Source organism: Gastrolobium bilobum, unplaced genomic scaffold (assembly GCF_033153095.1).
Source record: "Gastrolobium bilobum isolate Gb01-03AN ecotype WA unplaced genomic scaffold, APGP_CSIRO_Gbil_v1 utg18659, whole genome shotgun sequence".
Taxonomy (NCBI): domain Eukaryota; kingdom Viridiplantae; phylum Streptophyta; class Magnoliopsida; order Fabales; family Fabaceae; genus Gastrolobium; species Gastrolobium bilobum.
Window position 1 is genome coordinate 8,984 of NW_026898651.1, and position 26,383 is coordinate 35,366.

Below are 26,383 nucleotides of genomic sequence, written 5' to 3' on the forward strand. Positions count from 1 at the left end.
ATGAACAAAAACGCCTCACGGAAGCGGCCTCCGCCACCGCCGTCGCAACCCCCACCGGCGAGGCAGGCCTTGTCCCCGGAAGATGAGTTCGTCGACGAAGACGTGTTCCTGGACGAAACCCTTGTTTCAGAAGACGAAGAGTCCCTCATCCTCCGCGACATTGAGCAGCGCCGAGCCCTCGCCTCTCGTCTCTCCAAGTGGACGCGTCCTCCTCTCTCCTCCGATTACCTCTCTCAATCTCGTAGCGTCCGTGAGTAATTGCACCGTAGCAGTTCCTGTTAATTATTTCCCCTTTTGCGTTGATACTAGAGTTTAGGGTTTTTTTTCTTGTTGGAATTTGATTGACTTTTTCTGTTTTGTTTTTTTGGCTTTCAATTCTTGAGTTTTAGTTTTTCAGCAGCTGGAGATTGATTATGTGATTGGAGAGAGTCATAAAAAACTGTTGCCGAACAGGTCTGGACCTGCTGCCATTATTAGAATATTTGGAGTTACGCAGGAAGGTTAGCTCGTGTTTTCTGTTCCCTTCCATACTGCAAAACGTTTGGTTGCTTAGAGAAATGGAAATCAACAAATTGTAGATTTATCTATTTATAATTTTGCATTTCAGTAAAAAAAAGAAAAAAAGCCTTGTAGGGAAGAAAAGCTGAATGTCTAACTTGACAAGGGAATGATTGATCGGTTTAGAGCTTAGAAGTATAAAAGAGACCAACCCTAGTTTAAGGTAGTGGTGTTCGCGATCTGGATTGGACTGAAGAAAAACTCATCCGATCCAATCCTTTCGGTTTGATCATTTAATCATCCATTCAGTTTGAATTTTTTTCAAATCCGATCCAATTCAATCCAATTTTATTCGGATTGGATTGTATCGGTTTATGATTTTTCGAAAAATCTAAAATTTCAACCATACAAATCACTAGTTATATCAGAATGAAGCCATTCAAAGTTACAAACCACTAGAAAATAGGAGATTAAGAGAGGGTTTAAGCAACAACAAATTTAAAATAAATACATGAACGATTAAAATTAAAAAATAGCAACTTACATCATCAATTTTTAATCATAATATGCACCAAAATATCATGAACTTCTATATTTGGAGAAACATCTAAAATAATTATAATAAAATATTGTTAGTAACTTCTGTATTTGGATGGATCGGTTTGGATTGGATCGGTTTTCACTAGCCAAACTGAAAACCGATCCAATCCATTTAAAATATGCGTTTTTTTTTTTTTTGATTTTCGATTTTTTGGTTATCAGTTTTTCGGTTCAGTCGCCGCGGTTTAAATCACTTTGGATCGGTTGATGAACACTTCTAGTTTAAGGTGTATTTGAGCATTTCTGTTGTCAGTTCTCAAGCATCAGGATTGTAATTTCAATCAGTAAATCAATTATTATTATTGTTACTATTAAGAGTGTTTGTAGTTTGGTTTGGTTTGGTTTTGAGGGGAAAAGCCATCTATCCCAAACCAGTAAGTTTTTCAAAATTGGGAACCGATTGGTTTGCTTCTAATTGGCGAGCTGAATTAATCCAAGTCAATCTAATTGGTTTGTTTCAGTTCAGTCCAATCAGTTTTTGATCAACCACTTTTTCTTTGATAAACACCTATTTGACTTGACTTTTTTTTTTCATTACATGATCCACTCAACAACAAATTTGCCTAGAAATCTTATGAAAAACATAATTAATAGATAGCAATAACAAATTAAACTAAAAAGTTTCATAAAAATGAAAATAAGTTCAAATCTATTGATCTATCATCAACATCAATAACATATTTATCCCAAACTAGTTGTGGTCGGTGGCAGATGAACCCAAATTTAAAGTATGAAAATATTGAGGGAAAAAAATAAAAAGGATAAAAATAAATTTAAAAAAAAATACAAGTAACACTAGAAATAAAAAAATAGCAATAAACAGTTAAAAAGAAAAATAAAATGAAAGAAAGTGAAAATAAAGATAAATAAAAGAGAAAAATACATCGAAGAAAAAAGAAAGTAAAACCAAAAATAAATAAAAAAATTAAAGAAATAAGAGAAAAAAGTATATAATAAATAAGAGAAGAAAAAAAGAAAGGAAAGAAATAAAAGGAAAGATGAAAAAAAGGGAGAGGTAAAGAAATAAATAAAGAATGTATAAGAAAAATGACTAAAAAGGGACCACATGGAATATCAGAAGAAAAACGGGTCTAACTTTCCACAATGCTAATAGCTTTCCTCTAATCCGTCATAAGAAACACCGTCCACCGATCTATGTCCCACTCCATTAAGTCTTGTTTTACTATCTTTCCCAAATAAATTCTGGTCGACTTCTTCCTCTCTGTGTTAAGCTCTTAGTAACAAATTTCTGTTCTTACGGGAGCATTTAGGGTTCTTCACATTATGTGCCCAAACCATTTCAATTTATGTTTTTTCATCTTTTCAACCAATGGTATTATTCCTATCTTTCGTCGAATATTTTCATTTCTTATCTTATCCATAAACAAGTAAGTTATATACAATATATAACTAATTAAACAAGTTTGTTCTGGCTTCATAAATAAAAACTGTACCAAACTTTTTTTTACCTAAAGGAAACCAAACAAAATCATATATATTTGGATTTGTTTGGTTTTCGGTTCGTTTCTTCTGTTTACATCTTTTCAGGTGCCAAATAAGATTTGCAAAGATTCATATATAGTTACGTTCTAGGCATAGTTTTAATTATCATTAGTTTTCCAAATATGCAGTGATCAATAATTCAGAATAGGGCACATTATTGCTCTGACAAACTGCTAAATATATTTTTTTATGCCTGAAATAGAACCCAACTTCATGATTTACATAATATTTCATAAACAGGCTCTAACAGTGTGAGAAAATAATATGAATTGTGAACTCCAAATTGTATTTTTGACAGATCAGCAGGTCCATTTTGCATAACTATTAACATCCCAGCTACTTACTGTCTAATTGAAGACATAAGCATGAAAGGATTTTACTTTCTTTCATACTCAGTTTCCTTCTTACTCACATTTTAATTTTCCAGTTACATTACATGTATCAATATAAGTGCCCAAAAATTATCTATGTTTCAGTAGAACTTCTCAAGTGTTTATTTGAATAAGTTTGTGTAAAATTATATATAAGCTATCATAGTACTCAATGATTATGACTCTCAATCATGTAGTGCCTTATAGGCATTATATAATGAGTTGATGTTTTGTTTGTTTGTTTGTTAGGACACAGTGTTTGTTGTAATGTTCATGGATTTGAACCATATTTCTACATCAGCTGCCCTCCCGGGATGGGTCCAGATGATATCTCCCGTTTTCATCAAATTCTTGAGGTATCTGGCCTAGTACTTGAAGATATTCAGTTTTTAATTAAGAAAAGGGATAATCTTTTTTAACTTGAAAATTGCTTTAATTCACATGGGATGCTTCAGGGAAGGATGAGAGAAGCCAACAGAAACAGTAATGTTGGAAAATTCATTCGCCATATTGAAATGGTCCAGAGGAGGAGTATTATGTACTATCAGCAGTTCAATTCCCATCCCTTTCTCAAAATTGTAGTTGCACTCCCAACAATGGTTGCCAGCTGCCGCGGTAAGCTTACATATTATCGTTAAGTATTCTATCTCCTATATATTAATCATCTTATCGAATTTCACAGGAGTCCAGACCGTATTACCTGATTGATGTTTGAGGGGCCTATGGGCTGAAAGGGATGAGAGGTTAGTTAGTTTGTTAAGAAAGTTTCTAGAATATTTTGAAAGTTAGGATAAAGGAGAGTGTTTGTGTGTAGTGTGGTAGGCATGAATTGAGTATTGGTTTAGTGGGGAAATTGGGGATCTCTTGGCCTTGGGAACTCTTAAAGGCTAGGTATGTTGGCTTTAAAGGGGAGTTGAGGTCTTTTGAGTTTATTTTCTGCCATTAGTGTTTATAAGGAGCTTGTCTCCATTTATGTTTTTCATCAATTTACAGTCAAATTCAGTGTTTTTTTTTCTGGTTCCATCAATTTGGTATCAAAGCACTATAATCCTCGGAGTGCACTTTGATCCAGATCTATTAAAAAAAAAACATGGAAGGAATCAGTGATTTAGAGCTTAGGGAAAATTTGAAAAAAATTGTGAAGGCGTTCGATGAGGCAATAAAGAAGATGGAGAGACAGAGGCTTGAATATGAGAAGATGAAGTCTGAGAGTTTTAAAAAAATCAGAGAAAAAAAAATAAAAGAAAGAAGAAAATGCAAAAGCAGTAAAGGAGAAAGAAAAAGAAGAAGAAAAGAACGAAAACACAACAGCAGCAGAAGAACGAAACGAAGAAGGTGGAGGCGCAGCAAAAGAAGGAGAAGAAATCGAAGAAGAAGAGAAAGCTGAAGCCGAAGTAGTAGATGATAAAGAAAAGGAAGCAACAGCACACGAGGGAAACAAAGAAGGAAAAAAAGCACGATCTGAAGAAAGGAACGAAGAAGAAGTAGATCGAAACACCGAAATGCAGATGCGGATGCCCTTTCACATGCCGCTTTAGATTACCTTCACCGTCCAAGACGTTGCCGGAAATCCCACCTCCGGGAAGCACCATCGTGAGGACGAGGCTCTGGGAATCGCTGCCTCCGCGGAGCAGGCAACGGCCAAGCGCGCAAAGGGGCAGGACGTGATATTCAGGATCATCTTGCTGTCGCGGTAGATCAGGAAGGTCATTGGGAAGGAAGGTTGCCATATGCAGAAGATTCGAGAAGAGACCAAGGCCACCATCAAATCGTCGATGCTATTACTAGACATGAAGAGCGTGTTATCATTATTAGTTCTAAAGACAATGATGAAAAGTTTACTGATGTAGAGAAAGCTCTAGAGTAAATAGCCAATTTAGTTTTAAAGGTGGATGATAGCAGTCTCGATGCATCAAAAGTTACTGCAGGACATGTGGCTTCCAATACAATAAGACTTTTAATTGCTAGGCAGGTGGATTGATTAGTATGTCTGGTCAAAACATTGAGAAGTTGAGGAACTCTTCTGATGCCACAATTACATTTCTTGCACCAAATTAGTTGCGGGTTGGGCTCAATCCCACCAATTTTCATAATAGAAATGGGCCTAATCTTGCGGCTTAACTTGGAACTTTACAAGCTGAGCGTCCAAGTCAATCTTCTAGTGAGGTAGGCATGGTGGACTGGAATTCCAATTGTGTTTTGAAGTTATTGGGTGAGACTTATGGAAAGAAAATGGAATTGAAGTTTCCAATGTGGTCTAGGTGTTTCAAGCAATGGGATCCTGGTGGCAGTTCTATCACAACGCTTATCCTCTTCCTTCACCTTGAGGACAAGGTGAGTTTTGGAAGGGGAGTATTGATGGGCCTATGGGCTAAAAGGGATGAGAGGTTAGTTAGTAGTTTGTTAGCAAAGTTTCTAGAATATTCTGAGAGTTAGGATAAAAGGAAAGTGTGTGTGTAGTGTGACATGCATGAATTGAGTATTGGTTTAGTGGAGAAATTGGAGATCTCTTGAAGCCTAGGTATGTTGGCTTTGAGGGGGAGTTGAGGTCTTGTGGGTTTATTTTCTGCCATTAGTGTTTATAAGGAGCCTGTCTCCATTTATGTTTTTCATCAATTTACAGTCAAATTCAGTGTTATTTTTTCTGGTTCCATCAATGTTTAAGCTACATTCTTAGTTCTCATTGGTTATATTTTTATGCAATTTTATGTCATGATAGGATTGTGGTATACACAGGGTCAAGCATTAAATTTTAGTTTCTTGCATCTTGACACTAATATGTTGGCACTTTTGTTTTGGCAATTGTTGTCTTTCTATACAGCACTTACTCACGACTTAATTTTTTGCTTGCCAAAATTTCAAAATTTGGCAGGTATTCTCGATAGAGGTATTCAGCTTGATGGTGTGGGGATGAAGAGCTTCATGACTTATGAAAGCAATGTACTTTTTGCCCTTCGCTTCATGATTGATTGCAACATAGTCGGTGGAAATTGGATTGAAATTCCTGCTGGAAAATATAACAAGACTGGAAAAAGCTTGTCTTACTGCCAGTTAGAGTTTGATTGCTTGTATCCTCTTTGTTTAAAATTATCTGGATGAGAGAGTTATTGGAAGATCAAACTTCTAGATTTTTCTTTTCTCGCCCTTAACAATGTTATAGGTATTCTGAATTGATTAGTCATGCTCCAGAAGGGGAATATTCAAAGATGGCCCCATTTCGCATATTGAGTTTTGACATTGAGTGTGCTGGTCGTAAAGGTCATTTTCCTGAGCCTACCCATGATCCTGTTATCCAGGTCCATTTCCTTCTCTTTTCACACCTGAGCATCGATGCCCAATGTTATTGTTTTTGAACTGAATTCTCATTTTCTTACAGATTGCTAATCTGGTTACTTTACAAGGAGATGACCAGCCACTTATTCGTAATGTGATGACCCTTAAATCATGTTCTCCCATCGTTGGTGTTGATGTGATGTCATTTGATACAGAAAGAGAAGTCCTGCTAGCTTGGAGGGTACTTTTGTTGTGTGCATGCGTGTGTTTGTGTGTGTGTGTATAACCATGTTCGTAATTATCAGGCATAATAATTTTAATAAAACCCCTAAATTTGATTCACCATTACCCCCTAAATAAAGTAGGAGCTTCTGAGATATGCTAATTAAATATATGACATCCTGCATATTTTGTCACATTGTATGATGTTTTGTAGTGCTTTTACCTTTATTAATGGTTAATGCTATTAAATATCATCATTTGTATCTTGAACTTGTATGTCATGAGTTTATTTGATATTATGCAACTGTTGAATGAACTATAATCTTTTATCTATTACATTCTTATAGTTTGATGAAGATGATTTTTATCCTGCAGGATTTCATCCGTGAAGTGGACCCTGATATTATTATTGGATATAACATCTGCAAATTTGACTTGCCATATCTTATTGAGGTGTTGACTTCACTTTGAGATTAAACAGTACACTTCGAATATATAATTGAAAAGTTCTGTTTGTGCATTTGGATATGGGTACTGCTAAATATAATTTAATTTGTTCTTGTTTTCAGAGAGCTGCGACCCTTAAAATAGCAGAATTTCCAATCTTGGGCCGTATCAGGAACAGTAGGGTTCGAGTGAAGGATACGACTTTCTCATCAAGGTAAAGAGATATTGTCATCTGTTATGTAGTTACATTATCCCATTATTTTTGTAGTAGTAGTATTTTTGGTATTGTGGTGGGTAGTGGGGGTGTTCGCAGTCTGGATTGGATCGATTTTGAAGTAAAAATCATCTGATCCAATCCTTTCAGTTTGATCATTTAATCATCCATTCAGTTTGGATTTTTTATCAAATTCGATCAAATCCAATCCAATTTTATTCGGTTTGGATTGGATTGCTTTTCGGTTAAAATTTCAGCCCAACAAATCACTGGCTATATCAAAATGAAGGCATACAAAGTTACAAACCCCTGGAAAATTCAGGTTTTTAAACTAAAATAAGTCTCAAAACTCATGAAGAGTTAAAATGGAGTGATAGACAATAAAGAACTAAAACAAGGTGGTTTGTTATCAATAACATCCAAGATTCCAAGTTTACAAAACAACAAGATTCCAAGTCACCTTCTTTCTCTTCCATACTTCACTCTTTTAGCTTGCTCAATGATCACTCTGTGGTCTTAAAAACGACCAGTAAGACAACAACTTTTATGAAAATAAGAGATTAAGAGAGGGTTCAAGCAACAGAGAAGGCGCAACACATGTGGGTGTGAATTTAGGAATAATCTACTCTAGGGTTCGAAACTGTTGTAAATAGTAATTATGTAGTCATTTATTTATATTTATTTAGTCCGTTACTTGTATATTGGGCCAAGCCCATTATGTCAAAATTAGGTCAAGAAGTCTCTATAAATAGAGACCCCTATGTACAGATTCAAATACAAATCAATAATATTTCATAACCCTTTTTCAAGTTGGTATCAGAGCTCTCGATCCTGAGGGCTCTGCTTCCGCGCCTATTGTCTTTTTTTTTTACAAAACCCTAATTTCTTTGCCTCCTGCCGCCATCAGCCGCCATCGGAAAAAATTTTCCGGAGACCTTTTGGACCAAGGGGACCACTGTTGACCTTTTTTTTTTTTTCGTTCTATCATTCTACGCAGCGTTCCTCCGCCACAAACGACCCAAACACCTCCGACCGCCTTCAACCAATTCTGTCTTCACCGTTTAGAACCCTTTCCGGTGACTTTTCAACCGCAACCACCCACAGACAGGTGCGCGCTCACCGGACGACCACACCGGAAAAATTTCAGCCGGAGAAGCCTTGCCACGCGCTCTCACGCGCCGCCTCTTTGTCCGAGAGTGAAGCCCACGCGCAGCTGCTTTCTCCGGCGCGTGGAGGCGCGTCCGGCGGTGTTTCTGGATCGGACCACCACCATTCTTCTCCTTGTTCTCTTTCTGGATCTGTGTTGTTTTCTCAGATCGGACATAGTTTGGTATTTTTTCCTAATTTTTTGGCTTCTTAGAGCCTTTTTCGTTGACTGTTTTTTGTGCAGTATGACCTCTTCTCAAAGGAGTTCCTTTACAAAGTTTTATGATGGTGCATCTTCTAAACCTAAGAGAGATGATCGATGGTGTTCTTATTGTAAAAGAACAGGTCATATCAAGGATTTATGCTTTTGCCTCCATGGAAAGCATACTGTCTTAGAAAAGATGGCAAGGATGCATGGTCAAGCGCATTTTACTTCCTTTGGAATAACTCCTGCACCTAATGAGACCCAACCTGCATTTCGTCTAGATGAGTTAGAACGGCTCCGAACCATCCTTGATTATCTGAGTAAGCCATCTGATACTAGTGCTTTGGCTTTGACTGGTATGAGCCCCAAAACTCATTCTTTCCTTTCTTCATGTAATGATTTTAAACATTCCTGGGTTGTCGATTCTGGTGCTACTGATCATATGGCTTGTTGTGCTGACTCCTTTGCTTCTTATCATCCTACCATTGGAACTCATACTATAGCCATAGCTGATGGCTCACATACATCAGTTGCGGGTTCTGGTGACATAAACTTACATCAGTCCTTACATCTTAAAGATGTTCTTCATGTTCCTAAACTCTCCACGAATCTTCTTTCTATTCATAAAATTACAAAAGATCTGAATTGTACTGTAACCTTCTTCCCTACCCATTGTGTTTTTCAGGATCTCGCCACGGGGAAGACGATTGGTAGTGCTAAAGAGCAAGGTGGGCTGTACTATCCGGTGTCACAATCTCCCGCAAATAAAGTAACAGATCACATCTTGATGTCTCATGGTCAATCAACTGCTGATTCTTTGATTTGGCTTCATCATAAGCGCTTGGGACATCCTCCATTTGGTTTACTCAAGTCTTTATTTCCGTCATTGTTTTTATCTAAGCCTGTTGAGTCTTTTCATTGTGATGTTTGTGAGTTTGCTAAGCATCATCGTGTGTCTTTTCCTTCTAGTAGTACTAAGAGTGTTGAACCTTTTGATCTTATTCATTCTGATGTTTGGGGTCCTTCTAAAGTCCCTCATGCTTCTGGAAATAGATGGTTTGTTTCTTTTATTGATGATTGCACTCGTGTAACTTGGGTTTACTTAATGCATGAAAAGTCTGAGGTACCACATCTGTTCTTTCAATTTTATAAAATGGTTGAGACCCAATTTGGTAGAAAAATCAAGAGACTAAGAACAGATAATGGTACTGAATATGTTAATCACAGTTTCTCCCACTTTATACGAAATCAAGGTATGATTCATGAACTTACTTGTGTAGACACCCCTCAACAAAATGGGGTTGCTGAAAGAAAAAATCGTCACCTTCTTGAAGTTGCTCGTGCCTTACTGTTTCAAACACATGTACCCAAATGCTATTGGGGAGATGCCATTCTTACTGCAGCATTCTTGATCAACCGACTACCCACTCGGGTTCTCGATCATGTAAGTCCTATTCACTCCATGACTTCTTTTTTTCCTTCTGTTCCAACTTTGCAAAGTTTTCCTCCTCGAGTGTTTGGGTGTGTTGTCTTTGTTCATATTCATAAACAGCATCGCAGTAAGTTGGATCCTAGGGCTCTTAAATGTGTCTTCCTTGGATATGCTCCTGATAAGAAGGGCTACAAGTGTTATTACCCTGGTAGTCGGAATTTTTTTGTTTCTATGGATGTTACATTTCAGGAATCTGAGTCCTTTTTCCAAGGTCCTCATCTTCAGGGGGAGAATAATTCACTAAAAAACTCATCACCTTCCTTCTTTGAATTTGAATCTTCAGTATCTACTCCTTCACCTGAGTCAGTGTCTCTTCCTCTTGTTCCTGTTCCCAATGTGTCTATGTCTGATCCTCCTGTGACTGATCCTCCTATGACTGATACACAGCCCACATTGCCTCAGCAGCAACCTCAATCGTCTGAACCACTGGTAAGTCCTGAATCTCATATTTCTGATCATGATACTTCTGATGACTTACCCATTACTACTGATTCTGATGATTTACCCATTGCTCTTAGAAAAGGAAAAAGATCATGTCCCAAGAAATCTTGTTCCTCTTGTACTCAATACCCTATCTCCCATTTTGTTTCCTCTGCTAATCTGTCTGTGCAGCACAAAAGTTTTGTTTCAGCACTAGACTCTATTGCAATCCCAAAATCAGTACATGAAGCCTTGAAAGATGGGAATTGGGCTCAAGCCATGCAAGAGGAGATGAATGCATTGGAGAAAAATAAAACATGGGAGGTTATTGATAGACCTACTGGAAAGAAAACAGTAGGGTGCAGATGGGTTAATATAATTCTGATGGAACTCTTGAGAGATACAAAGCTCGATTAGTTGCCAAAGGTTACTCTCAAACCTATGGCATTGATTATGAAGAAACATTTGCTCTAGTTGCAAAGATGAATACGGTGAAAGTTTTGTTATCCCTTGCTGCCCATTACAATTGGGATATAAACCAATTTGATGTGAAGAATGCTTTCCTCAATGGTGAGTTAGAAGAAGAAGTCTACATGGAAATTCCGCCTGGTTTTGATTCTGTGAAGGGAGAAAATAAAGTTTGTAAATTAAAAAAGGCCTTGTATGGATTGAAGCAGTCACCTCGTGCCTGGTTTGGAAAGTTTACTAAGGTTATGATAACCTTAGGATATAAACAAAGTCAAGGAGATCACACTCTTTTTTTCAAGCACTCCCAAAATGGGAAGCTTACTGTGCTCCTTGTATATGTTGATGATATTATTATCATAGGTGATGATTTTGTGGAGAGACAGATTCTGCAAACACGGCTTGCCTCTGAGTTTGAAGTCAAAGACCTTGGGAAACTGAGATATTTCCTAGGGATAGAAGTAGCTCATTCGAGCAAAGGAATCTTTATCAGCCAGAAGAAATATGTTCTTGATCTTCTCAAAGAAGCAGGAAAGCTCGAGTGTAAACCCTCTAATACTCCTATTGAGCAGAATCACAAGATGTGCTATGAAGAGGAGAGTCCTCCAGTTGATAAAGGACAATATCAACGACTAGTTGGGAAATTGATATATTTGGCCCATACTAGACCAGACTTAGCTTATGCTGTTAGTGTTGTCAGTCAGTTTATGCACGATCCAAAGGAGAAACATATGCAGGCAGTAGAGAGAATTCTTCAGTATCTGAAAGGTACTCCTGGTAAAGGGTTGTTATTCCGACGTGATGGCAATCTATCTTTAGAAGTCTACACAGATGCTGATTATGCTGGATCCGTGACTGACCGTCGTTCTACCACTGGTTATTGCATGTTTCTTTGTGGTAACTTGGTGACATGGAGAAGTAAGAAACAAGATGTGGTCGCCAGATCAAGTGCAGAAGCTGAATTTCGAGCCATGGCTCAAGGCATTTGTGAGTTACTGTGGCTGAAAATTGTACTTGATGATCTAAAAATAAAATGTGAGGGACCTATGAAGCTGCTATGTGATAATAAATCCGCTATTTGTATAGCTCATAATCCAGTTCAACATGATCGGACTAAACATATTGAGGTCGACCGCCATTTCATCAAAGAGAAACTTGATAGCGGGTTGATTACCACTCCATACATTCCCACTGGGCGTCAATTAGCTGATCTATTGACAAAGGGGCTTCCTTCAGATAGATTTCAAGAACTTGCTAGCAAGCTGGGAATAATAAATATCTATTCCTCAGCTTGAGGGGGAGTGTTGTAAATAGTAATTATGTAGTCATTTATTAGTAATTATGTAGTCATTTATTTGTATTTATTTAGTCCGTTACTTGTATATTGGGCCAAGCCCATTAGGTCAAAATTAGGTCAAGAAGTCTCTATAAATAGAGACCCCTATGTACAGATTCAAATACAAATCAATAATATTTCATAACCCTTTTTCAAGTGAAACTAAGGGAGTGACTGAATAAGGGTTACTGAATTAAAGAAAAAAGCATTAGCGGAATTTCAAAAATAATAAATACATAATACATTGGATCGGTTTTCACTAACCAAATCGAAAACCGATCTAATCCAATTAAAATATGCAGTTTTTTTTTTCGGTTTTTGGTTTTTGGTTTTTGGTTAATTCGGTTATCGATTTTCCGGTGCGGTCACTGTGGTGTGGGTAGGTTGTTTTCCAATAGTCTCATCGACTTTTATGAAAATGGGAAATTGGTTTCTAAAGTGAGTACAACATTCTATGTCCTTAACATTTTCAATTGCTTTGCTTATCTTTTTTTTTTTTTTTCGGCTTTTTAATTCTACCTTTGTAATACTTGATGGTTTTGTAGGCAGTACGGGACCAGGGAAAGTAAAGAAGTTACAGTAGAAGGGAGAGTTCAGTTTGATTTGCTCCAGGTTCTGTCAATATTTGTTTTGCTTTAATGACCTTGTGCTTGGACGATCCAAATTTATTGCTAAATAAGTTTATTTGTTATGTTTCTATTTGCAGGTTATGCAAAGAGACTATAAATTAAGTTCTTATTCATTGAATTCTGTGTCAGCACACTTCCTTTCTGAGCAGGTAAGGTCATGCTTATGATATCATTTCAAGTTCTCCCACCCTTCTTATTCTTCTGATTCATATAGATCTGGGTATTGATTATAGTACTTGAATTATTGTTGGAAGGGACAATGTACACATCTGGATACTGTTTGTCTTGGTTGTGGGCCTTCTTTCTGGTTTTCTTTTCAGTTTGTTTTTCCTTTGGTTTGAGATAAGAGATCGTGATTCCAACTTGCCCACAATCTTCTCTTGTCAGATTGGCCCTTTGTGTCGTTGTTTGTCTCTTTCCCAATGCCAACATAGCAATGAGGGGAGAATTGTGAAGTTGCACTGTGGCCCCGGCGGATTGTCCCTGCTGTTGCCTTACCCTGTTGGTCTATGTCCCATATGCAGCTTGACCCAGTCAGTCTTTGTCTCAGTTGTTGCTTGGCTCCAGCAGATTGTCCCAACTCTAGTCTGGCCTCATTGGACCTTGACCAAATGTACCCCTGGACCATTAATTTTTGTCCCAGTTGCTGCTTGGCCCGTTTGGTTGTCCCAATTCCAGTCTGGCCCTGTCAAACCTTGTCCAAGACGTGTTTTGATTGGGTCTCATAAGTTTTCATCTGGTTGAAACTTCCATATGCTGTTTTTGATGAACTTGGAGAAGTTTTAGTTACTATGTATACTTGGTTGCCAAGACTTTTCGCTAATGGTTATTCCAGCAAAGTCTCTTCTTCCTTGGTTACACAATTTTTCAACCAGCTCTTTGTGCTGATGGGTCATTCCGGCCATCTTGCTTAGTTTCTTGTACAACAATTTTCATCTCTTCCACATCTTCAGCATTTCTGAGTTGACTTTGCAATCATATTTTATGGAGTCCAAATATATTATTTGGTTAATTTTTCATTTGTAGGGGAGCTTAGTAAGCTTTAGCTTGAGGGGTAGTGTTAGAAGTATTGAAAATGGGTTGATAAGAAGTCCTACATCGTTATATTAGTCTTATGTATTTGTTATAGTTGCTTTATATTATCGAGCTTCCGTTGTGCTATTGAAACATACAGATTTAAACATTGCCTCTCTTTTCCATGTTATTCTACAATAATCATAGATATAGTTGCAGATTTAAATGCATAAACTCATGATTTGATGTAAGCATTTACCTGATGCTGTAGGCTGTAATCTGTTGACGACATGGATTAAACTGGAGTTGGAATTTAGCAGAAATAGATTTCCATTGGTTTATGTTATGTACTGTTTCTATAAGAGGTCGAGCCTAGAGCAATATTAATGCTGCTCCTTTGTGATGAAAAGGTCACAGGTTCGAATTCAGGAAACTGCCTCTTTGTAAATGTGTATGGGTAAAGCTTCGTATAAAGATTGCCTTCACCTCTACTTTCACTAGTCGGGGTTTAATGGGGAGTGACTTGTTTTTTTTATGTGTTGTGTATATCTCTGCATTTTCTGCGTTTATGGCCTGTTTTTATTTCTACTAACATTCAAACAGCTTCTCTTGCTGGAATATTCTTTTTCTTCTTGAAAGTTATCATTTATATTAATTATTGACTCTATCACTGCATGTTCATATACTGCAGAAAGAGGATGTTCATTATTCAATTATATCTGATCTTCAGAATGGAAATGCAGAAACCAGGAGGCGCCTTGCTGTGTATTGTTTGAAGGTTCATATTCTGGTTCCTTTCTGTCTTGGGCTGTTCTTTGTTGCTACTTGCAACCTTTTGTTTAAATGTTTATTGTCCAATCTTTTGAATTTTTTATTATCAAGTTCTCAATGGTAGGTAAACTTATATATGGAGATTAAAGTAGGAGTTAACAATAATCAGCCCAAGATTAAGTCATTTTAGTGCGGAAATCTTGACTGAGGATGAGATTTATCCATCTAGATGAACAGTTTGCCAATTCACCTCATGTTGGGCATTATATTTCTGGTTTACGATGTCAAGTTTTATAGATATTCCTTTTTGGAAAGGATTTACCATGTTATTTTGTTGCCCTTGGCTTCTGTCATTGGAGTTTTAAATGAGGCTCCGCTCTGTTCCTGTGTTCCATATATGTTTTTCAAAATGCAGAAAATAAGAATTTTTAACCATTTCATTTTATTGTGCGTTTATGCTACTTTTTCATGATACCTGAATTTTTTAAGATCATCTATCAATCTGACAAAATTTGCTCAAATATATTTTTCTCATTGCTAATAGATTCATTAATATTTTTTGTGGACCTAAAGTCCATTTTGGAATCTTGTGACTCTAATGCTAATTTTTTCAGTGTATCCAATTGGGTCTAACATAACACCTTGTGAATACAAGTACTTAGGTAGGTGTAGAATTTAAGCCTTCATATTGCTTTATCTTAAAAATATGTGCAAAGGAACGATTGGTATTTAAGTATTTTGAAAATCCTTTAAAATGCATTTAGGTCATTACTCCAAAATGTTGTAATGCTTGTGGTCCTTTTACCCATGAAAGTGCTGTGAACCAAATGTGGTGAAAATCTTATGGATTATTAGGAGAACCCCAATCACCCAAGTGAACGTTAGAAGAAATAAAAAAATAGACAGTTGAGAATATATCAACTGCTTTGTGACAATTTGATAAGGACCAAGATCAATAACAAATGATTATAGAAGAAGAATAAGGATTGAGACGTGAAATCTGTAATTTGTATAGATATTTGGGTCTGAACAGTACAATGGAAATTACAAAAGAAATGAACTACACAGATTCAAGTGATTACAGATTTGGCAAACTAAGGAAAATATAAACTCTATAGAAACCCAGTCAGAGCATTAGAGAGGCTCTGATTCTCTCCCAAGTCCCAATCCAAATGCCCAAGGTTCAAGCTGCTTCCCTTCCACTCTTCCTTCTGTTTTATAGATGTCACACTTAGGGGTGTTAACGGGCCGAGCCGAGCCGAGCCGAGCTTTGATCTTAACGGGCCAAGCCTGTATTTAAACGTGTCAGACTGGCCTTAGCCTGTTTCCTGTTACGAATATAATATTAGCCTGTGGCCTGGTTCGTTTACAAAAAATAAAAGCCTGTCTCAAGCCTGTGGCCTGTTCATTTATTAAAAATAAAAACCTTACCTTCCAATTTGTAGCAGTATTTAGCCCATTAATCATGCACTGATATGTATTTTTTTGTAAGAAAATAATAGTTGTTTCTTTTATAATAAAAGAACATTAATATTAAAAAAACAAAATAACAACAACACCTTTACTTTATTTCACGTTGCTTTTCCTTAATTTTCTTCCACATTCTAGATTTTTTACATTAAATTTTCTTCCACATTCCTTAATATTCTAGATTTTTTACATTAGATTTGAACCCCACCAATAAATTTTCTTCCACGGTCGCCGCCATAAGCATCATTATAAGCTGTGGAATCCGCATGGCTTATAAAAATAGATGATGAACATGACTTCATTTACCTGTTGGTGGGACGATGACTTAGATCAGGGAGAAGAGATAGAGCAGAGACAGAAAACTGAGAAAAGGATGTTGAAATGATTAATATAAAAATATAAAAAATAAATAAATTTAATGTATACGGGCCAGCCTCCAAGGCTTCAAGGCCGGGCTTGGCTATGGAAGCCTGAGGCCTTTTAAATAAAAAGGCTTTTGCATGAGTATAAGTCTGGGCTTAATAATAAAAAAAGACGAGCCGAGCCGAGCCGAAACGGGCCGGGCCTAAGGCCCCTGGCCTTATTATCACCCCTAGTCACACTGCTCTAACCAACTAACTAACTAATGCTGACTCACCCCTCCCCTCATTTGGTGATTCACCCCCAAGTGGTCTTATAACAATTATAATCATGGTAGTAGAATTAGGAAGAATAAATAAATTAATAGTTGAGGATGAACATGTTTGGTAGTTTTTGATTTGGTAGTTACTAGTAAGAGAAGAGGGTCAGAGAAGTTGTTTCTTTGGAGTTTTAACAATGACTTTGTATTATCTTCTGTAATATGTTCATCTCTTCTGCAAATAAGGACTTCCTTCTATCCAGAATAATTATTCAGTAAAATTCAATCTTTCTCAACCATTTAATTGTTAATTTTAGGCCAGTATTTTGCATGGGTACACTAAACATGAAGGAAATTTAAAGTAAATTTTTTTTTTTGAGTCAAAATTCACGTTTTGCTTTTCTCTGTGCAGGATGCATATCTCCCTCAGCGTCTTCTGGATAAATTGATGTTCATTTACAATTATGTGGAGATGGCTCGGGTAACAGGTGTCCCAATTTCTTTTCTACTTTCCAGGGGCCAAAGCATTAAGGTAAGCATTACAATTCTGTTTTTCTTATCAATTTTTGGAAATATGGAAAATAATTGACACATTGAATTTGTTGAATTAATTTATTCTTTTTTCTTCCCTTCTAGGTACTTTCTCAACTCCTTAGGAAGGCAAAACAGAAGAACCTGGTTATTCCTAACGTTAAACAGGCAGGGTCAGAACAAGGAACATTTGAAGGTGCCACTGTAAGTTCATTCTTTTCTCTTTCAGCTTCATTACATTTTAAATGGTCAATTAGTGATTATTCATAGGCTCTTTCCTCTGTCAATGCATTTGCATGCATCTTTGCATGTGTATGGATCTTCTAATGTGATATGAAAATATGATGCTGTTATTAGCTAACCACTGGTAGAACTATTTGGTTACTTGTATTTTCTAGAGTCTTATATATATTTCTGGTAACCACAAATTAGACTATATATTGAATCGACACATGAGGGAAGGGACTTAGAAATTCAAAGGCCTGTGGTCATCTTGACTCCAATATTGCTATACATATTTTTCTCTCCTATATATCCATGAGGCAATTATGCAAGGGTAAGGCTGCGTACAAGGATTGCCTCCACCCTACACTCGCTAGTGGGGTTTAACGGGGAGTGTTTTGTTTTTTTTTATCCATGAGGCAATATGTAGATTTTCTTTGGTATGTTGTATTTCCACATTACAGTTGGAACAAAGTAGGACAATGCTGCCACCTAGCATCACCTTTTTGGTCTAAATAGTTTAAGATATGTTGTTTGTGGATTTGAAATGCAGTTAATAGCTTGATAATGTTGTCGTTGGGTCTTTGTAGTAGCTGCTTTCTGTTATTTTTTGTTTTATTTTCCTGAGAAAGTCCTTGTGCCATTTTTTAACAGTAAGAAAAGATGTATCTGAAGATCTGAGAAGTTTTCTGCTTTTACTTTGTAGCTACTGTTTGAAAAATGGTCTTTTTAGGTAATATTTGACTTGGAAGAGTGTAATATTCTAGGGTTGTTTAGAAATTTTCTTAAAGCGGAGTTGAGTTGAAAGGATGTTCTTCTTGAAGTATCATCAGAAGGTCAAATGAGTTTGGCAGCCTAAGGTTGCACCTTAATAGAGGCATTTGCCCCAGTACCTAAAGAACTATCTTTATTTATCTGTATTTTCTGCCAGTTGCATATGTTTTTGAATTTTGAGAGTAGTTTTATTAGCTGAGCTCTTTCAGTTCATTTAATTATTTCTCCGGTGGTTGAGAGACGCTAAATTATGAGAAAACTGTTTCTGTGCGATGCAGAATTGCAAATATGTTGGAAAAATATGGTTTATTGAACTTGTATTTCATCCCGACAGGCCATTATGCGGGTCTTATAGGAAACATTTTAGCTACTGATAGGGATTTTGCTGTTATTAAATGTTCATATATTATATACTGTTTGTGAAAGGCTTGTAACGAAGCATTTTATGCATTTGCACTTTGCAGTTGTTCTTAAATACTTTTTGTTCATTCTTGTTCTTGATTTTCTAGAATACCAAAATTTTGAAAGCATTCTCATATTTTAAGTATCTTCATGCACGGAGATGTACATTAGTTTTGGAGAAAATGTTGACTTATGATGGGCCAGGACAAGTGGGCTCAAGTCCAGCAATGCAAAGGAGGTGAGTTAGTTAGAGAGAGAAGAGGAGCCAAAAATGTGGGTGGAAGGTTGTTATATAAAAGAAGGGCATGTGGTAGGGATCTTAGGCATAATTTTCAAAGTTAGTTGGTTGACAGGAGAGAGGTTCTGTGGGAGCCCTCTTGAGGTGTTCTTTTCTCCATTTTCAGGGTTGCTCTAGCAATTAGAGTCTTCTTTCTTGTGTGATTCTGTTCTGAATTTCTTGTAAGGAGCTGGTCTCTCTTATTTCTTCATTAATAGAAATTCTGGTTCCATCAACTTACCTTTTCCCTTATTTTCCTTTTGGATGTTTCAGTTGTTCAACTGTCGGCTTTTGACACATGATTTTTGAACTTTACAACTTACAGGTATTAGAGGCAAACGCTGGATATTATGAAAAGCCAATTGCTACTTTAGATTTTGCGTCCTTGTATCCATCTATCATGATGGCCTATAATTTATGCTATTGCACTCTGGTAAATCTTCACCCGTGTGTGCAGTTTCTGCCTTATGCTCCTGCTTCTGAATTTTTTTTATTCATTAGCTTAACTCTATTCCTATGGGGCAACAATTGGTAGAAACTTTATTGTTTAATGTTGTTTAAGGTGACCCCTGAAGATGCGCGCAAGCTCAACATCCCTCCGGAGTCAGTGAACAGAACCCCATCTGGTGAAATATTTGTTAAATCAAATTTACAGAAGGTATGTTGCTTGTATACTGTAGTTGATTATACTGTTCACTTTTTTCTAAGCCTCAATGCTGATTTCATTTTAGAAGTTTATGCTTGTATGAAGTTGAGGCACTGACGTAATGAGAAAAAATTTAGGGAATACTTCCTGAAATTCTTGAAGAGCTATTAACAGCTCGGAAAAGGGCAAAAGCAGACTTAAAGGTATCATTTCTGTAGATATGGTGAATACTGACTCTAGATTTAGATTGTTTTCCTGTCTGCCTTAGTGTTTGATTAATTCAAAATTTACTATATCGAATTCTATATTTTATCTCTGCACATGTACATGATTTCTCTCTTCTTTCTACTTTAGGAAGCAAGGGATCCCCTCGTGAAGGCTGTGCTAGATGGAAGACAGCTGGCCCTGAAGGTAAGCTGTGGATGTTAATTTATGCCTTTTTTTCTTATGATAGTTGTTCAGTTCTCTCTACTGCGTAGTGCTTACTAATAACTGTATTAGTTCTTGGTAACATTTTAAATTCCATTTCTACTTTGTCCAGGTAAGTGCAAATTCTGTATACGGTTTTACAGGGGCTACTATTGGTCAGTTGCCATGCCTGGAGATATCGTCAAGTGTAACAAGCTATGGTATTGCTCTCACGGTCTCACATATTAGTTTGCGATGCTGTCTTTTTTGAAAACCCATCCTTCTATTAAATTGAAATAACATTTCCATTGAATTCTTATTAATGCATGCATTGTATGACTTGTGAAGGTCGACAAATGATCGAGCACACAAAAAAACTCGTGGAAGATAAATTTACGATGATTAATGGCTATGAACACAATGCCGAGGTATAAGTTATAATTTTTCTTGTTTTGATGCGTGTCAAACTCTATGCGGTTTCGTGGGTTAGTTGATGAAGCTCTGGGGGAGTCTTTGTTGGCCCATATTTCAAACACCATACATATGATGACTATTTTCCCTACCTGATCATTTTTGGCTGGCAAATGCTAATCAGCAGGAAACTAGTGTGTTCTCTGAAAGTTTCTGTGGTCTACTGTTACTTCAATTTGGTTACTGGATTTTGTCTAGTTTCCTGCTAATATGATTCTCTATAGTTCAATAATGCTCCATTCGGGCATGGGAAATTTAACGTTGAACCAAAAGTCTAAAACTTCCATACTTGTCTATAAATTTTACATTTCCGTTTATGCATATGTTTTCTTAAATTTAGTGTTGTCTTGGCTGACCTTCATGCTTTAATACCATAATCATAGTCGATTAGCCAGATTTTAATGTCAGATACTCAGATGACTTACAAAGTAATGTAATTCTTGCTACTAGGTAATATATGGAGACACAGATTCAGTTATGGTACAATTTGGTGTTTCTGCTGTAGAAGAGGCTATGAACTTGGGGAGAGAAGCTGCTGAATATATTAGCGGAACTTTCATTAAAGTAACATTCAAATTACTTATCTTTTTCTTTAATTCCTTGTATTGTATGTTTGAGGCCCTTCTTTAAATAGCCTGTGAAAATGATGAAATCTTTAAGCTTGAAAACTGTTTCTATTGTGTGATTTTCTTGAAAATGCCAATTGATTTCTTTGAATCACTTTTACTCATAATTGGGCAAACATTTTTGAAAATTTTTCTTCAAACAATTAAGTAATAATTGATTCTAAAATCACTTTTTTCAGTAAAGACTGCAATAAATATGAGCCCCCCTGTGCTTGCAAAACAAAATATTCCCAATTTGATTCTTCCAATTATTCCTAATTCTCTGAAAGTCAGAACAAAATGATATATTAGGTTCAGCAATTATGATGTTATTTATGATATCAATATACATGCCAAAAGCTATAATTGATTATTACTTCAGGGACTTGGATCAATTTTTAACTTGTGGTTTTGGTCTGTTTGATTATTAAGTTTTAGCTTCAACATCTCTATTCTTATTTCTTTCAACCAATTAAAAAAAAAAGAAAAGAAATCCTAAACTTAGATTTTCTTGAGAGTTCATTCTTGTTAAATGTGTTTGAATCAATTAATTCATTTATTGTTACTTTGGTTTTTACTTATGTATGCGTTATCTTTTTTATTGTGAAGCCCATCAAACTAGAATTTGAGAAGGTTTACTATCCTTATCTCTTAATTAGCAAGAAGAGGTATGCTGGTTTGTTTTGGACAAAGCCGGACAATTTTGACAAAATGGATACTAAAGGTAAATGTTAATCTTTATTTTCCTGTTGCTTTGCTGAAGTGCCTCTTAAAATATATTTGCATTAATAGGTATTGAAACAGTACGAAGAGACAATTGTTTATTGGTAAAAAACCTGGTGAACGATTGCCTTCACAAAATATTGATTGAGAGGGACATTCCTGGGGCAGTCCAGTATGTGAAGAATGCAATTTCAGATCTTCTCATGAACCGTATGGATTTATCACTTCTTGTTATTACAAAGGTGGGAAGTTTTTTGTGTACAGAGTCTCTAATGATCCTTTATATTGCTAATTGCTTGTTGTGGAGCATTCTGATATTTGTTGTGAGTGCACCACTAGTTTGATTATTATTGCTTTATACTTGCCAATAACATGCTTACTTTATTAGGGTTTGACGAAGACAGGAGATGATTATGAAGTCAAGGCAGCTCATGTTGAACTTGCTGAAAGGATGCGCAAGGTTGGCTGTGATAATCAATGCATTCGTTGTTGTGTTTCCTTTTTTTTTTTTTTTTTGGGAAAAAATGCGATTCCCCTGGCCAAGGAAAAAAAAATCAGCTGTACATGATCATATGCACAATATGTGACAAAACATGAAAAGTATAATAGAATAAACCATGAATTATACTTTAATCTAGATGCTGGCATTCTGTATTGTCATTGCTCAGATCCTGTATGGTGATGTTCCTAATGTTTGGTTAAGTTATTTGTGGAACTATGTGGTACTTTTTACAGCTATATATTCATATTTCTTGTTAGATTTATTGACCTTGTGATGTTCTCTGTTTTTTGAGCCATGAATGTATTCTATTTGATTTTGTAATTGACAGCGAGATGCTTCCTCTGCTCCAAATGTTGGAGATAGAGTACCTTATGTTATTGTTAAAGCTGCAAAAGGTGCCAAGGTAATATCACATTGCTCTGTCCTCTTTTTTTTTTTTTGTTGGTTATGTTCTTGAAGCATTTGTTTAGATTTTCTCTAGACTAACTTGTGTGAAAAAATCAGGCTTATGAGAAATCAGAGGATCCTATCTATGTGCTAGAGAACAACATACCAATAGATCCTCAGTACTATCTTGAGAATCAAATTAGCAAGGTTGGTTTACTAAATGTTTAAGATTTTTCCAATGTTTACTGTTCTTTATTAGCTTCATTCATGTTGCAGCCAATTCTGAGGATTTTTGAGCCAATTCTGAAGAATGCTAGCAAGGAACTTCTCCATGGAAGCCACACAAGATCTATTTCTATTTCTACTCCCTCAAATAGCGGCATAATGAAATTTGCTAAGAAACAACTTACTTGCATTGGCTGCAAAGCTTTACTTAGGTATCTGATTTTTTTTTTTCTTTTTTTTTTTATATTGTGTTGTCTTGAGGCTCTAAGATTTTTATGGTTAATTTTATATTTTTATATATTCCCTTTTTAGTTGTTACTTCTTCTGATTCTAGTAAAGAAAAGACACAGGAACTACAAAGAATTACCATTTATGCACATGCTAACTTTTTTAATAGCTAGGCTGCATTTTGAGAGATTTTTGTGCCTTATATAAGTGAGCATATGCCCCCCTCACCCCCACCCAAAAGAAAAAAACCGTACGTGTGTAATCTGTTTCTGTTTCTGTAGTTACCTCCACTTCAATAAACATTTTGAGAAATTCTGATCATGTAAAAGGGACAAATAGTTGATCATTTGAATTTCATGTATTCTGTAAATTATTCTCCTACTTTTCAATAATCTGTTTCAGTAGTTACCCCCAGTGACTCAGTGAGATACCATTGTGCACAGGAGGTACCACTGCTCTGAGCTATTATGAGATTTTCAATATCTTATTGTTGATGCCAGTTTCCTGGAGTATTTATTATAGTTTTATTTTTAGTCTTAACATGAAATCAAGACTCCTCAGATGTCATAGGAATCATAAAACCAACAGTTGTACTGTGATTGAGATGAAAGACTTTGCACCTTTAGCTGTCAAGTTATATTTGCGTTAGTAATATACCTGATAATACCATAGTAGTTAATTGCGCCGCAATAGCACCGCGAGCCGCGCCGTATGGGCGTTGCAGTCCCTCGCCGCAAGAAACTGCGCCGCACTGCACCGGACCGCAATAGCAGCTATTACGATCGCATTTGTGGCAAAATCGCGGCCATATTGCTGTCATAAGGCAAAATGTCAATTTTGTCTTAAATTAAAATGTGTCACAGAAAATTTTTAAGGGTTTTTTAGTCTATCTGCGTCTCTCTGTCACTTATGCTATCTCTGCCTTTAAAAAATGCTTCTTTCTGTCATATATCTATTCCGCTATTTTCGCAACCGCAACCCGCTATAGCGCTATAGCATTTTTCGGGGTTGGCTGTGACATGCCGCAATCCGCATTTGATAACTTTGGATAATACTTAGGTCTTTCTTTTTACGAAATGTAAAATTGAGGTTTATTTGTCTGTCTTTCGATGCATATGACAGTTATACAAAGGTCTAATAATACTATTTTATGTTGCATTTGGCTCAGCAATGGAAACAGCACTCTCTGCTCACATTGCAAAGGAAGGGAAGCCGAACTGTACTGTAAAACAGTGGCTCAAGGTAGGTTTCCAATGAACCTCCTATGTTCAATTTTAAATTTTATTGTACTGGACGGTTCTAGTTTTTTTTTTTTTTTATGGACAAAATAAGTGGTTTGTGGCTGCAGTGTCTGAGCTAGAGATGCTTTTTGGGAGGTTGTGGACACAGTGCCAGGAGTGCCAAGGTTCACTTCATCAGGATGTTCTCTGCACAAGGTATTTTCATCATTAAAATGTTAATATTTCAGTGAAATTTTATATTAGTAAGAGACTGCTTGAGTGGCTGGAGTTATTCTCAATTCTTTGGTTCAAGAGGCACCATATTACAGTATTACTCAATCACGTCCTCGAGTAAGGGTGGTTTTTTTTCCTCCCTTCTCCCCCTGCTTGTTCACATTTCACTGTTCTGGCGTAACATTCATCAAATTATTCTGGTGCTCGGTTTCTTCTTAATCATGTCTTCCAATCTGCTCTGGTGGATTTCGTACAAGAACTTGCAACTTGGTTGCAGTTACATCGGGTCATTGTTAATCCTGTTGTATACCGCGTTGCAGTCGGGATTGTCCAATTTTTTATCGACGAAAAAAGGCACAGAAAGATATGGCTGAAGCAAAGTTGCAATTGGACCGATGGAACTTCTAAGATTCTGTCAAGGTCAGTTTTTTCTCAATCCTCTTCACTCATTAATATATCCGACAATTGCAATACAGACGATTGGAACATTATATTTTTACATATCAGGAACAGTTATCAAATATTTATTATATAAAATATAAGAATCTAACTTGGGTTATGAATTTTTTAAGTCAATTGAATTTTTCATATGAAATTTCTGTTAAGACTATACTTTTTGGATATTTACATGTAAATGCATGTGGGCCTATGCATATGTCCTAAGTTATGGACCCTCTCTCTCTCTCTCTATATATATATATATATATATGAAAAATATTTTCTCATGAGAGTTATGTTCTTTTACTGGTGACCCTTCGATTTTTGTGTAATATTTTCTTTTATTTTTTATTTTTTTAATAAATGTGGGTCTTACATAAGATGTGTCTACAGCATGAGAAAATTTTCTCCTACCGCATGAGAAAATCGAAATCCATATATATATATATATATATATATATATATATATATTAAATTTCACCGTTACTATCAATCAATCTCACCGTTGCTACTTATATGGAGAAGGATATTGTAACAACCAAATTGTGTTACTATCATGTTACTACCAATTAATCTCACCGTTATATTAATTATGTTGGTCCAACGGTTATATTTATTTCCATCTTTGTATGGTTTTGATTTTTCATATTTAAAGTGAAAACATTAAATATGAGAAATTATAATCATACGAAGGTGAAAATAAATATAAAATATTAAATTTGAGAAATCATGACCATACAAAGATGAAAATAAATATAACCGTTGAATTAACATAATCGATCTAACGGTTAGATTGATTGGTTTTAACATAGTAATAACACAACTTGGTTGTTACAATATCTTTCTCTTTTATATATATATATATATATATATATATATATATATATATATATTTGTCATTTTAAAAAACATTAGCTTATATCATTTTAAGTGAAATTAATGTGGTTTATCATTTCTACTTTCGCAAGAGATAAAATTATACAGCAACCTCAAAATTATGTTGTTATTATTAGATAACATTAAATTAACGGTTTTTAGTTTATGTCATTTTCTTACCGATAACTTAATTTTAGTCCAATGGTAACAAAATAGTTGCCTCTCTATATTCCAATTCTGTGATTAATTGGTGTTCTTAAATAAATGTTGCAATTGTAGGCATCATTAAATTTGCTGTTTTTTGGGAACCAAAGGATAACCTCTGTGGAGATGGAATCCTACGACAAGCTCTTGTCGTATTCCTATTTGCTGGAAGCAAATTACATGGAGCAGAGGGCGGACATTTCTGCACAGTCTAGTTTAGATATGATTATCGTGTAGTGCCGAATGTGAACTTGAGGATTTCGGAACCAATAGAAGAAATCTCGTGTTGTCACAATTCTAACATGTACAATGTAT

General features: G+C 36.0%; 1 protein-coding gene across 1 annotated transcript; it reads left to right on the forward strand.

Annotated features, from left to right (window-relative positions):
• Positions 1-26,383, forward strand: LOC133318037 (DNA polymerase delta catalytic subunit). The gene is made up of 31 exons (XM_061519965.1): positions 1-250; positions 390-500; positions 3,222-3,328; positions 3,428-3,587; positions 5,845-6,040; positions 6,133-6,268; positions 6,349-6,486; positions 6,843-6,920; positions 7,037-7,128; positions 12,738-12,804; positions 12,899-12,970; positions 14,527-14,613; positions 17,108-17,227; positions 17,332-17,430; positions 19,227-19,334; positions 19,464-19,559; positions 19,685-19,750; positions 19,902-19,958; positions 20,089-20,176; positions 20,304-20,383; positions 20,877-20,990; positions 21,641-21,755; positions 21,824-21,996; positions 22,143-22,214; positions 22,585-22,659; positions 22,761-22,850; positions 22,920-23,080; positions 24,265-24,338; positions 24,445-24,532; positions 24,871-24,970; positions 26,144-26,383. The coding sequence occupies exons 1-30, from the start codon at positions 1-3 to the stop codon at positions 24,956-24,958; spliced, it is 3,258 nt and encodes a 1,085-aa protein (XP_061375949.1). The 3' UTR covers positions 24,959-24,970; positions 26,144-26,383.

Excerpts from the sequence above, each read along its gene's own strand:
- LOC133318037 (XM_061519965.1), top strand. The coding sequence starts at position 1 with ATGAACAAAAACGCCTCACGGAAGCGGCCTCCGCCACCGCCGTCGCAA. Across the intron at positions 17,228-17,331 it reads CCAGGGGCCAAAGCATTAAG|GTACTTTCTCAACTCCTTAG; the intron begins GTAAGCATTACA and ends CTTCCCTTCTAG. Across the intron at positions 21,997-22,142 it reads CACTTCTTGTTATTACAAAG|GGTTTGACGAAGACAGGAGA; the intron begins GTGGGAAGTTTT and ends TTACTTTATTAG.